The following is a 14570-nucleotide window of genomic DNA, read 5'->3' as shown; positions in this document are numbered from 1 at the left end:
GAATTGCTGACTATTCCCCCTGGAGAATCCGCTCGATCTGGATTGGAGGGAGTCGGCTAACAAAGCCCGCACTAGAGATCTCTCGCCGCTGCGAGACAATCATAAAGTCATGGGTGTAGCTTCCTCACGTATCGCCTCTGACCCAGAATGTCTTTCCTTCTCCTCGAAATTTTCTGAGCCAATCTTCCGCCGACAGATGACGCGAGTCCGAACGACTTTATCTAAAGCTGCAATACTACAGCTATCGCAGGGCCTATACTCAGATTCAATCGGACGGAACGACTCACCGACGTTGTATCAATTTAGAACTTCCAGGATCGCGACTAAGACCGCCCTCACTCTTCTCCGTTCAAAGAGAGCGGAGCACTGACCGGAAAGATATCCATATATCCATAAACACACAATCACATATGTATCTGCAGACTACCATACCATCAATCCTTTTTTGAAGAAACTCCGACAGAAGAGATTCATTATTTTCAAGTGAAGGATCTATTCATTCGATCGAGTTTGAAAAAAAGGAGATCGCAAGACTCACGTCAGTGTGTGCCAGGGAATGGCATGCTCATGTTTCAAACATGCGCTTAGGAATATGGCCTTGGAGTAGTCGGCCGCGCATCGAGATCCGCCTACTACTCCGTAGTCCAGCATTGGCTTACTAACGTTGGCGACTCCTTACGGCATTTCATCGAGTGCAGTCCCCATCTGTCGATTCGGGAAGCCTGACGTATTCATATACTACCGGATCGAAATTCCGAATGAGTAGTCGTAGTAATCGCGAACTACAGTTTCCCCTGTGACTAGAAAGTCGGGAAAGTCTACTCCATGCCCACCACATGACTGACGAGTGGAGCTTCGATTTTACCGGACACTTATGTTCTATGTTCGCTTCTAGCTTGAAAATGTCCGATAATCGAAGCTCTTCTGATGAATACGTAATTTCCGGCTTCTGCGGAAAGTTCCGCCTCGACGCAATATCTCCATAGGTTTGGACTAAACCGATTGCGACCCCAATCCGTTGTGGGTCGTGGTGCCGAATTCCATGATAAGATATCCTGTCCGCCGGTGCATGCTGATGTCGCGAACCCTGCCGGTTTGCGCTCGGACGTCATACATGGTCGTTGAGCTCTTCGGAGGTCAGCATAAAACATAAGATATTCTGCATGAAACTGATATAATCTTCCATAAGGAGGTTCAATAAATATATCACGGGACGGTGTACGGAGGACGGAAACCTGCAGTTACGCGCGGCGCATAACTTCGTCGTCGTGAGTTCGGTGATGGGTCGCCATCATGGAACAGAGGTAGTTACTCGTGGTGATCGGACTCGCACGGAGGTCTACTCCGGGGTCCACGAATCATCCAGTCCACCGTCCACCCTACCGTGCCATTTCAGGATTTTACGGTGTCTTCAATATCCATATGGTAGTCGGAGGGGTGCGAGACAACATCAGAATTCTTCAAACCAGATGTTCTTGCAGCGCTTTGGAGACTTCATGAACGCGATGATCAATCGTTACCTCAAGTTGAATAGACATCCGCGTCCGTCGACACCCGGCTGTGAACAGAGATCCTTGGACGGACAGAATTCCAACACCAATAATTCAGAATCCAATATGTCCACGGATTCGAGTTCGAACGGCAGCACGTCGAGTCTCAACCGTAGAAACTCAAATAACCACGGCGACTCGAACGATCGAGATCGAGAAGACGATGCGTTCGAGAACGAGCCAGAACGGAACAAGACCCTGCACAGACTCCTCGAGAATTATCAGAAATTCTCGAAGAACGAAGATCCCATAGGATCAGTGATCGATCACTACCGGGAGAAAGGAATTCATCTGGAACGAGTTGAAGTCTTGGAGAAAGTGATGCATCTCCAAATGGAATCACATAGAGAGCAGATGATCTCCAACGATATCAATCAACTGCTCTTCGAGACCGAAGACTCATCCAGCTCTCAGGGTTCGAACACCAGCTTCGATGGCAGACCGATGAGGAGTTGCGCTTCGGAATCTGACAACGACACCTCACATAGCGGAAGACCTCGACCGCAGTTGAGCTTGGAGGCTATCCTCGAGAACCTTGGCAAGCAAGGCAGGACCCCAGACGTGCTCTGGATACAGAAGGTCCTTCTCGAGATGACCCACATAAGCTGAGTAAGTTCCCGGAGTCGAGAATACGTATACCGGAAGAATATCATTCGCCCCGCACCGCCTACCGGCTTGGGCTTCTGAAAAGATCCTTCAATGTGGCTTTCGCCATGATTGATCTTTTCCCTTCTTTCAGTCAACCAATACAAACGACCGTCGATGCGCTCTCCGATCGAAGCTTTATCGATGTATAGTTTCTTGTTGGATCGCGACACGCCGGTGGTTGATTTCTCTTGCCAGCAGTCCCAAGCTCTTCAAAACGAGACGTTCCTCTCGCTCGTGTTCCAGGTCGGCTTGAAAGTCAGTCCGCAGAAACAGATCAGTGCGCCGCGAGAGCTTTCTCTCAAGCAGCTTGTAGAGAACGCGAGCAAACTATCGGTTTCAACCGAACAAGGTTCGTTTGGGTGCTGTTTTTGAAGATCTTCAGTAGGGCTCGAGTGGCCAATAATTTCAATAACTCGTTCTACGAGTGAAAATGTGATATACATCCTTTAATGTAGAGCTCTGGAGTGGGCTTCTGGAATCCCACACACCAACCACACTCGTCGTAGGTTGACAACAAGAAGCAGACAATAAATCATTCTACCTCGATCACTCAATCGTCTCCATTGTGTCTTCCGTTCCTCCGTAGTTCATATCATTACATGGTGTCAGAAGTGGGATGAGCGACGCGAGCCGTGGACCTGGGCTGGGAGGGAAAAATAATCTGTCCTTAGCTTAATGACATACTTTCCACGACAACTTTGCGCTGGGAAAAGGGGCATAATATTTCAAGTATGAGCTCGTTCTCTCGAAATACGGTTTTCACTCACCTCTCGGTGCGAACAACGCGATGATCACTATCAAGATGCAGAGGAGGATGGGTCCGTAACCCAGGAGAGGCTGGAATAAGTTTGTGGTCGTCTTATTTCTCCACATTTTCAAAGATTTGGGAACTTTTTTTCATGGAGGTGGTCTGTCGTCGATCATGGAAAATATCTCGTTATGACAAATTTATGAATCTAATCTCATGAAAAGATGTGAAGTCAATTGGGTATCCTATGCCCTATGCGCTCCGGAATGAGTCACCTCGGCATCCTACGGCTCCGCAATAATTCACGTGGGTGTCCGACGCGCCCCGCGGAAAGTGACTTTGCAGTCCTCATCGTCCTTGGATGGCATAGAAATCACCAACTCTTTATTAGGGGTCGCGACCAAAAAATGTCAAGCCTACCGAGTTCATCGTTGTAGAAAGCACTCTTCTAGTACCCGGGAAATCTTTGAAAGTAAACAGGCACGGCCTAATTCACGGTTCCCCGCTACTGGCGTCAAGTTAGGGACGGTTGGGTAGAAGGCCTGACTTATACTACCCGTAGCCAACAATTGAAAATCCGTCATCGAACATGCATTCATTGTTCTCCCCGCTCGAACGACGCGCGACGTTCCAACAATATCGGAAGGTTTAATCGAGAAAACTCACCGCTTCGCGGAGGCTCTTATTCGTTGACTGCCAGAGTTGTTAACATCGGCCTTGCTCCGGAGCGCCCCATTTGGCCGCGACCGTTTGGCCGCGAGACGTTTGGCCGCGACCGTTTGGCCGCGGGACCTTTTGGCCGCGGGACCGTTTGGCCGCGGGACCATTTGGCCGCGGGACCGTTTGGTCGCGGGACCCTTTGGTCGCGGGACCGTTTGGTCGCGGGACCGTTTGGTCGCGGGACCCTTTGGCCGCGGAACCGTTTGGCCGCGGTCTGGAATGGGTGGAAATACCCGCAGAGGTTTTGGAGACCTTCCACGCGAAAAAACATGAGCGGTGATATGATGCGGAATGTAGCGCTCATGTCACGTTTGATGTGCATGAAATCGAACGAGATTCCCTTCGTGTTTATGCCAACGTGCATCGATTTCGTGACGTGAAATGTGGTTTGACCAAACCTCTCCCTCCGAGCGCTGACTTGAACAGATACTTTCTCCGGAGTATAGACACTTTCCAGTGAGTACGGCGATATCATCATGGATCCTAGCTTGGGAAAGTTTATCGAGTGCCTATACTGCATACCCGTGGATTCCGAACGGTAATCCCTTTCTCGGATGCAATGACTTGGTGCGCGTATGCGCTCAGGCTGACCGATTACGGTCGAACTAAGCGCGATCCACTCTCCTTTCCATCATGAACAAGTCTTCACGGGACCTTTCGAAGAATACTAACTTTCGAGCGGCAATGAAATTTCTGTCCTTTAATTTATTGCTCTTATCAACAAAGCAATCCATACTTTTTGGAATGCTTGATTTCACACAAAGATTTGTACGTGTGCGCAGTCACGTTTCAAAGGCTATCACAACCACATCGATTAACAAGAAGAAGTGGCTACACTAATCATCGGTCATCGTCCACAAAGAAAACACGATGGAGGTTTCAAACCCCAACTTGAAACGTGGATGCCTTAGCGCATCGAAGCCCCAGCCCCAGCCCCTATCGCGTTGGACGCCTCCATCCTAAAATTTTTCGCTACCCCCCGCAAGAAGTCGATCGTCGTTCGGTTGTTGTATTCATTGACAACCTTCAGGATGCGCTCGTCAGCTGCGATATACTTTCTCCGTTTCGGGTCCGGTTGATGACCAGCCACGAAACGTCCGTAGTCGACGTCCCGAGCCTGCTGGACGTTTCGCAAACCATCGATTTGATTTCCACAGGCTCGGGTGGTCTACTCCGAACTCGCCTTGCAGCCGCCGATGGGCGGCTTCGGCAAAATTGTTCGTTCGGCCATCCCCATCCAGAGTGCGTTGATATACGGACCACATAGCGATCGGAAAACGCGGATCGGCGCGAGATACTTCTCTACGGGGTGCCAATCTTAGGCGACCAACATAGTTGTCTTCGAAGTAATTGAGGACTGGCATGAGTTCTTCGGGTAACTCCGGTGCCAGTTCACTTATGGCAACGTCAACGTGCTCCGGGGGAACGAATGCCACGGCTGGTATCATACGGGCGTATAGAGCGAACTCCGCGTCTTGGTTATAGCGTTTCATGAGGCCGAGATCCATCAACTTCCCCTTCATGTTCTTAACCAAGTGGAACAAACAACCGTTCATCTCGGCATCGGGGAAGGTGGTTCTGAAGGCGTTGCTCAAGCCGAGTTCGAAGTCCAAAGAGACTTTGGTCGGCTTGAAGTGGGGCCAAGCGGTACAAAGTAGTTGAATCATGCGCGTGTATGAAGCCTGGCTCTTATTCGGCAGGAGCGCGTAGCAGACGGGGAAGACGAAGCCCGACCGCTCTGCGTGAACAACGAATACTTGCTGGAAGAGCTTAGGCGACAAGCTGAATGTCCCGTCGACGTATATTTTTTCTACCAGACCGATCCACTCAGCTACGGACTGACGACCGAAAATTAGGATGCGATCTTCATCGCCGTACCCGGAATCCGCAATCAGGAACGACTCTGAGTGCCCTGGTGCCGACTCGTACACTGCGTATTCGTCGGGGATCAATATCCTACTGCGGTCCGTCGGTAAAGCAGGCGCACTGGCGCAGGCTTTCCTCACAGGATTCACCGCCTAGGCCAGAGTACGGCGCGACGGGAACTCCATCTGCACGGCTGCAGACGCCCCACTCTGAACATGGTCGATGAGTTGGGCTGGAGTCTCTTGAGTCTCCTCGGCCCGACGTTTCATTTCGGTGCGTCTGTGAGCAACCTCCACGGCAGCCGCATCTGAGGGATCACTGTGTGATCCGGAGATCTCGATAACTTCACCGGTGGCTACTTCTCGGCGTAAACGAACCTTGCACTCCCGTCTGAATTGACAGCGCCAGAATTGTGTGCTCTGATCGGCACTGACCCTATCGAAAACATACATGAAACCCTGGTGTCAAAGCTTGTCTTTCCCGCGGGAAGACTTGACTATTGTCGGGCACTCAGACATGCTGCTTCTAGGAGATTAGAAAACGGGTTGGAGGATTCCTAGCTCAGGACTTCGGTTCAAATGTTTGGATGTTGCTGAACTTTGCGTGTTTTTGTTGATGCCGTCAATTGTGGCATGCACGCTTCCCAAAGGAAGCTGGGGACGTTCCACTTGTTGAGAACCTCAGCTACCGAGACCAGGATTGAGGTTGCTGAAAATCGCAACGCTTGGATACTCGACTCGGGTCTTCTCTGGTATGCCATGTATAGAGACGAGCTGAATACCCATACATTCAGGGAGATACATCCGTATTCTGCATCCCGACCACGAAGCCGACTTCCTCGTTGTAACAAACCCTGAAGCCTTCCCTCATAGATCTTTCGCACAAAATTCCTGAGAGCCGTCCCCTCCGATCGCTCATTTTCTCAAGTCCTCCCACGGCGGCCAAACGGTCCTGCGGCCAAACGGTACCGCGACCAAACGGTCCCGCGGCCAAACAGTCTCGCGTCCAAACGTCTCGCGGCCAAACGGTCCCGCGACCAAACGGTCCCGCGGCCAAACGGTCGCGGCCAAACGTCCCGCGGCCAAATGGGGTGTACCGCTCCTTTCTAGTTGGTTCCATATCCTCTCCCTTTAGCGCTTGGACCCCTCCCTTTCAGGTCGCCTAGACTCGGGAGATAGACGAGGAGCTAGTTGATCCCGTTTCAGTGGCGCCCGATGTCGTATGACGGTTTCCGCGATGGATGATGGTAAGGGGGAAGCCTCGTCCTCACTTCAAGTGTTACTCTGCTATCACCTCTACGAACTCATGATCCAATATTCTCCCGCTCCCGTCTGAGGTTCCCCTCGGATAATTTCTCGTTTTATACGACGCGAATGTTGCGCCTTGTGTCCCTTACAGGTAGCCAGGAGTCCAGTGGCATAGAAAGGAGCGGTCGCTCCCGCTTCAAAATTGCCGGACTCGACTACGTGGCTTTTGCGGAAAATGAATGGGGTAGGACAGCGGCTTCCGCACCTCGCACCTTGTCCCTGCTTCCTAGGAGAGACCTCATCGATCATTGTCGTGATCATTTTCCCCTCGTCGGCACACATGTGTATTGCCGTCTGGAAAGATCTCATTTCCGGAGTGATCAAACTCTTAACTCTCCCGTTCAGGTAACCTCAAATTGAGCGCCGATGAGGGAACGAGTCTTTCCCCCTCAAGACGCGCCGACCGTCGTGTGAAGGCTGCCGCGAAGAATATAGGTAGCGGGATAGCTTCCTCTGCTTTCTGTCTCGTATCCCTGTACCCGACTCATGAATTGAATCATGTATTTTCAAAACATCCCAAGTCCACTCCAAAAAAAAGACGACGAAGTGAAACCTGTCTGTAGTTTCCCCTAGAATATACCGATCCAGGCTTGTGGGGTCATTTTTGGAAGCCCTCGCGGAGAGCTTTCAGAAAAAAAATGTGAGACCTTACTCCCTCTCTATGTGTGTCTTCAATAAATGAAATGAGTCTTTGGACTTGGGATGTTTTGGAAATACATTTTTTTTTCAACTCGAATCTGCTCTGGAATCTCCCAGGATAGTCGTGGGAGGCTGATTTTTTTTCAAAATGTAGCTCAGGTCCTCAGCTTCCCAACGCCGCCCCGTTCGACACTGTACCTCCGCCCGTTCGGGAGTTACAGCCCTTTTAAGATTAGGCCCCTCCCTCATGGAGATAACATTGGATTGAAAACTTCCCAGGATGAATTTTTCCCTCATCTCAAAATCGCCGTAAAATCCTTCAGGATAGTCGCAGGAGGCTTGTTTTCCTTTCAAAATGTAGCCTAGCTCACCAGCTTTCCAACGCCGCCCCGTTCGACCCTATTGGTCCACTCGGTCGGAAGTTACAGGCGTTTTGAGAATGCCTCCTACGACCATTCTGGAGGACTGGAAGATTCCAGAGCAGATTTGAGTTGAAAAAAAAATGTATTTTCAAAACATCCCAAGTCCAATGGCTCATTTTATTTATTGAAGACACACATAGAGAGGGAGTAAGGTCTCATATTTTTTTTTCTGAAAGCTCTCCGCGAGGGCTTTCACAAATGACCCCACGAGCCTGGATCGATACCTTCTAGGGCAAACTACAGACAGGTTTCACTTCGTCGTCTTTTTTTTGGAGTGGACTTAGGATGTTTTGAAAATACATGATTCAATTGTCCTCCGTGCGTCTCGCCTTGTGTTTTTTTCAGGTCGCCAGGAGTCGAATGGCGAAGAAAGGAGGGGTTATTTCGTTTCAAGACCGCCGGACTCGGGGTAGGACAGCGTCTTCCGCACCTTGTCTCTGCTTTCTTGGGGAGGCCTCATCGATCATTATCATGATCATTTTCAAGGTCGTTGCTTCTACTTTTTGAATTCTTCCTTTCTTTCGAAGTGAATGTTGTGCCTTTTGTTCCTTCAAGGTTATGTTCAGTCGCGGGACGAAGACGGAGAGGGCACACGTCGTTCCCGCTCACGAAGCTCTGGACGTCCCTCTGGACATGGCGAAACCGAAGATTTTTGGGTGGGTGTTGGTGTGCCTTGCTCATAGATTGGTACTTTTGTCAACGGTTGGAGATGAGCAGGCGCCCCAGGAAGAAGTTTCTGGTCAGATGAACCCACTATCATTCGAATTCCTCCTCGGCGGGGTTCAGCACGTGATATACGTCCTCGCGGAGCCTTTTCCTCTCTTGAGGGTCCTCCGAACCTGAGAGCTTCATACAACCACATGTAGCGCGGTTCGCATGTAGTCCGGGTTTCCTCAGTCCCTTCCTCAATCCTGATAGCGCTCCCCGTTGGTTGCAGGGATAACGCTGCATTGTTCCGAGATTATTCCGTGCGTGAACCACACTTCCGTAGAGGTGCTGTCGCGTTTCCGAGAGCGTGCGACCGCGGAGAATCTCGATGAGATCCTTTTCGGTGCCTTGAGCAGGCTCGGACTCTCAATAGGTGACGTGAAAGGAATCACCACAGACGGAGCGGCCGTCATGAAGAAGCTGGCCTCCATTTTGGCGAGACGCGTCGCTCCCGACATTTTCTATCTTCAGCTAGGCCTTGCGCATGGGCTGCATCTTGCGGTCCTCGATGCCTTGAAAGGTAACACTCAAGCAGCAGCTCAGAAGGACGAGACTACCGGGACGGAGCCATCGAATTGGAGCCTTGCCGGGATATCGAAAAGCGACGTCGAGCAAGAAAGTAGGTATTTTGCGTCATTTTGTGAGGGAACGCAGTCGAATGCGACTCGAAAAGACAATGCTCATTCGTTCATTTGTTCCAACCTGACGCGAACGCGGTTCCTTCGTTGAATTCTACAGAAATCCTCCTCGAGGAGCTCGATGAAGACTAGCTGCAGGACCGCCGGTATATCAAAGTGATGCCGGAAACCTCATCGCCAGGGTCCGAGATGGAACCCGAGTCTTCACGTCGAGCCACGCTTCGAAGGATGAATTCCTGAAGGAATCTGGGGCTTCGGGAGTGAGTCCGCTCCTCGACGTCAAGACCAGGTGGAACTCGACCTTCCGAATGGTGCGCAACTTCGTCAAACAGGAGCATGCTTCACGAAGGTTCTACAGCAGGCGGAACCTCACGTTTCCCATCACGTCGGCTGAGATGCTCACTCTCGAGGAAATCATGAAGGCTCCAGGCCACGTTAAGGAAGCTGTGCTGCAGCTGTCACGCAAGGTTACGACCATAAGGAGAGCCGATCTGGCTCTCGAGGTAACATTCCGCCCATCCAGGTATCCAGTTAAGTTCAGCCTATTTTCGCATAGAGCCACTCGGGAAACTAATATTCATCCTGCGGGCGATGATGGGCAAAGTTAGGTTAGGTCGGACTGAGTCGTCGGACTTCGCAAGAACACTCTATCGAGCTCTCTGCATCAGAATATTGCGAAGACGACGGGTCACTTGGAGGCTAGCGCGACCCACCCACAGAAGGGAAGAGGTCACTGACCTCGATAGATTGCTATTTCGAGCCAGAGAAGAGATAATCGAGCGCGGTGATGAACGTCTGCTTCGTACGTTCCTCGATCCAGGGAGCATGTCGCAAGAAATCGCGAAATACAGACGGAGAGTAAGAGGAGGAGCCGGGCCATCGCTCGAAAGGGGTCGCTAGGGAAGAGGAAGAAGGGCCTCGAGACGTTTACGAGACGTTCGCTGATAGCGACCGCGAAGAGTAAAGCTGAGTACGGCGACCGCCAACATCGGAGTAAGTGATCAGGTACCACAAGAAAGGTCACACAGCCCTGCCAGTCGCCCTCGTACAAACCTTGAGAACCCCACACGCGACCAGCGTTCAAGCGGAATGCGCCCTCAGCAAGGCACGACACGCCAGTAGATACTGTCAGAAGAGGCAAGTCGATGAGAGATTCACGAAGTACCTCTTTGTGGAAGATTACCTCTCGAAAAGAAGCTCATGTGAGGAGCTCCTCGAAGCAGCGCGGAAAGGAACACAAAAATTCCGGAAAGAACTCATATCGGGGAGCTCTGATTTCGTATCAGAAACACATGTCCCTTGATGATGTCGCTATTTCAATCACAACGACTCCAAGATTAATGCGCCGACCATTTGAGAAGATCACGGCCTCGGACAATTCCATGTGCCCATTTGGCCATCTGCACGAGAGCATAGTGTGAGATTGCAAGTCTGTGAGGGAGCGCTGAAGTGCTGTGTCGGGTCAAAGGGTCAGAAAATACAAAATACTCATTGATTGGGCAGCAATCAGCGGTGTAGCATGCTGCAATGATCATAATTTTCATTCGTGTCGCGGCAGCTTGAATGCCCCATTCTCAGATGACGGACCTCGGGCCGATAACGATCCTTCGAGAACGGCTGAGATCTGCACCTGATTGAAGGCTATGAGCATTATTATGAGGCTTCGGTCCTATGATAAGTTCACATCCGATGTATGCTGTGAATTACATCGCCTTTGAGAGGCAAAGCAAACGTCGTGCGAAGGCTACGCCAGTTTGATTCTTCGGAGAAGCCTTCGCACGTATTCGGTATCGACGAAAGCTGCCCCAAATGCGGAGCTCCAGAGACAGACACCCACATCGTTCTGGAATGCGAGGAAGGAGGATTCGACCCGCAAGAATATTCGTACCGACTTGGACTTCACCCTGGTACTACCGCGAATGATCTAAGGAGGACGAAAAATATCTTGACGAAGTGGGCGGATGAATGATCTGTGAATGCAAAAAAATTTACCCCTGAAATGAAAGGGACCATATATATATGCATATGGAAGATCGAAATAAAATCAATCAATCAATCAGGATTACCAGGTCAAATTCCTCACTCAATCAATCAACGCTCAAAGAAATCATTCGGCCTTCGATTTCACCATCAGAGCGGCTGTTAAAAATGAACGACAGTGAATATGGTGAATCTCAGTCCCCGTCTCAATCCGACCCCTCATCAATCCATACTTCGCCTGCATCAATCAAGTAACCCCGGAACCACGCCTCATCAGAACCCCAGCTAACATTCACCCCGTCTGTATCCTCCAGACCGTCCAGAACTCGAACCCCGCATCGTAGAGTCATAAGAACCCCTAGATAGAATCAATTAAATAGACAGGCTTCTGTTCATTCATCACTGTACCCCTCGCAGGGTCCTCTCTCATTCGATAGGTACATAAAGACATCCGAACCACAGAATAAATCACTGTCCGCTCTCAGGTATCCTAACCTCAATCCCTGTGTCTATTTCATCACTACTTCTCGTGAGGTCTGAACCTCTACTCCCGATAAGTGCCAGCACTGACTAGAGCACAAAATCTGACAGTAAGTATCCTCCGCTATCATCTTGGAGGACGAGGGAGCTATCGGGATTCCTGCCCCTGATCTCTAGGGCTCATTCATACCTGCGACGGTCTGCCAGTATGGCATTCATGGGTCTCAAACGAGAGTTCTCCCTGACGTTCCTCAGCCAATTCGCCCTCGCGGAGAGAACGGAATAACCATGTACGCCGAATTCGGGCAAGTGGTTGTGGGAGCGGCCATTATTCCTGATTACCTGCCCATCCTGCCAGATTTCCCCTCGCACTGGGCAGCCGCTGAAGATTTATGGAAAAGATCGATTCGCATTGACCGGGATTCGCTTTTCCTATAAGATACCTTCAATACTCAAGTCTTCCTCCTCTCAAATCACTTTCCATACCTGACCGCACAAGAGGGGATCCGAGCTCTTTCCTTGCTCGCTTAAGCTCGCTCATTCATGCATCGCTTCTCGTAGTCGCTTCTAGTAGTCGTTAGTTTCCGCTCAGTCCTGATTATTCTGCAAGGATTGTGAAAGTTGTGACGGCTTCTAGCGCCGGGGCTCGAGGATCAGCGAAAAAGGGAAGCGCTTCCTGCCACGCTTTATCAGAACTCTCGATTTTTCAGATGGTGAACTCCATATTCGAATACGGCTATGTTTGGAAAGAGGATCGAGGCGCTATGGCCCCGGGAAAGTTGAAGCTCACCGACCAGAACATCGTGTTCAAAAACGCCAAGACTGGCAAGGTGGACCAGATAAATAATGGCGAGGTCAGCTCCAATCAAATTCCCAAGTGATAACGATTAATAATAGAGTATTTCATCTTATATCGCTGTCCCGAGGATTCGGAAGCTCGGGTGGGGAACTCATCGAGGTCGGCCCGCAAAATTTACTCGGTGAGATCCCTTTGGGCATTTTGGTATTGAGCTCTCCATTTCCCCACCAGGTCAAAAGTGTCTTTTGGCAGAGACTAGCCGGTGCATACGGTCTCAGAATACAGACGAAAAACCCGTCCCTCTATCGATTCGGAGGTTTCCAGAATGACGAGAGAGGGAAACTGAGAGAGTTCTTCAAGGTATCATTCCAATGGCTGATTCCCCAACGAAGAAGCTTGAACGTATGCCGTCCTCACGGCTGAGAAAATACCGCCGAGTACTTTGGGCTTCTGAGATTCATGAGCTGACTAATTCATCCTTCTCCTATAGGAGTTTTATAATTTGGATATGAAGACTAAGGAATTCTCTCTAACGGGTCGAAACTGGGGCACAGTTAACTTCGATCCGGTAGTATTGTCCTTCGATATCGACAAAGTACCAGCTTTCGAGGTAAGTGATCCTCCTATCCCGCAAGCTTGTTTTCAGAATCGGAACCAGCCGATATTCTGACTCTTTCTCGGAACTTCGCGCAGATTCCGCTGGCGTACGTGTCGAATTGTTCGACGAGCAAGAATGAAGTCACTCTCGAGTTCCAACCGAACGATGACGCTCCCTCGTGCATGATGGAGATGCGGTTTTACGTCCCTACGGATCCGAATCCAGACGTCGATGCCGTCGAGGCCTTCAAAGCTAATAGTCATGTCGAGGGCTGGCATCACACAAGCTACGGGAGACGCGATTGCCAACTTCAATGGCGTTCAGTGCCTCACGCCGAGAGGTGAGAACGGCGATCGAGGATCGATACATATCTACTCTCTGGAGGATTCATTTCGCGCCGCTATAGGTCCCTTTCGCACTTCCAGGTCGCTACGACATCAAGATATTCACGACTTTCATCCAGCTCCATGGAAAAACCTTCGATTACAAAATACCTGTCAGTACGATACTCCGTATTTTTCTTCTCCCTCACAAGGATGGACGTCAGATGCACTTTGTTCTCAGTCTCGATCCCCCGATAAAGCAAGGTCAAACAAGATACCACTTCTTGATATTGATGTTCAACAAAGAGGACGAAGAAGATATAACACTTTCTATGAGCGCTGGCGATCTCAAGGAGAAGTATGATGGCAAACTCGAAAGGAGATGAGTGGACCCGTTTTTGAGACCCTCAGTCGAATCGTCAAGGCTGTGGTCCACCGGAAGATCACAACGCCTGGAAACTACAAGAGCATGAATGGCACACCGGCTATCACGTGCACTTACAAATCGTCCTATGGATTACTGTACCCGCTTGAAAAGGGCTTCATGTACGTCCACAAACCTCCAGTTCATATCCGATTCGAGGAGATCTCGTCAGTCTATTTCGCTCGGTCCGGCGGTTCGACCCGATCCTTTGATATCGAAGTACAGTTGCGGAATCAGATAACTCATGTATTCTCGTCGATTGAGAAAGACGAGTACGATCGACTGTACGAGTTTGCCAAGAGCAAGAAGCTCAAGATCGGCAACAAACAGCGTGGAGCCGAAGAAACCTTTGCCAACGAGGTCATGTACGATTCGGACCAGGAAGCCGACTCCGGTCCAGACGCCTACTTGCACAGGGTGAAAAGCGCGGCAAAGAAACGAGAGCATGACGACGATGATGATGAAGACGAAAGCGATGACGACTTCAACCCCGACAAGGTAGGTCTCTCGGAGCACCCCGGTTGTAAACTTATGCTTATCGAGCCTACGCGAGAATCCTGGAGCTCTCCAAGAACTCACGGGGAGTATGACACTGAGCTTATATTGCAGGCTTCGGGAGGATCCGACGTCGGGGAAGAGTTCGACACGGATCACGATTCATCTTCGAGTGGGAGTAATGAGGATGGGAGTGAGAGAAACGGAAAAGATGAGAAGAAGAAG

The 14570-nt window shown here is 50.3% G+C and overlaps 1 protein-coding gene and 1 pseudogene across 1 annotated transcript; one reads left to right on the top strand and one right to left on the bottom strand.

Annotated features, from left to right (window-relative positions):
- Positions 1-4573: 4573 nt before the first annotated feature.
- On the bottom strand, positions 4574-5984 carry LOC100897149 (uncharacterized). The gene is made up of 3 exons (XM_018638548.1): positions 5699-5984; positions 4998-5596; positions 4574-4783 (listed from the first exon to the last, which is right to left on the bottom strand). Exons 1-3 carry the CDS (start codon positions 5982-5984, stop codon positions 4574-4576), a joined length of 1095 nt encoding a protein of 364 aa, XP_018494064.1.
- A 5715-nt stretch (positions 5985-11699) lies between these two features.
- LOC100909258 (FACT complex subunit Ssrp1-like) lies at positions 11700-14567 on the top strand (annotated as a pseudogene).
- The last annotated feature ends 3 nt before the right edge of the window (positions 14568-14570 follow it).

This window comes from Galendromus occidentalis, unplaced genomic scaffold, assembly GCF_000255335.2.
Source record: "Galendromus occidentalis unplaced genomic scaffold, Mocc_1.1 scf7180000077089, whole genome shotgun sequence".
In the NCBI taxonomy this organism is placed as follows: Eukaryota; Metazoa; Arthropoda; class Arachnida; order Mesostigmata; family Phytoseiidae; genus Galendromus; species Galendromus occidentalis.
Note: the sequence above shows the minus strand (reverse complement) of the source record. Positions and strands in the feature narration are given on the sequence as shown.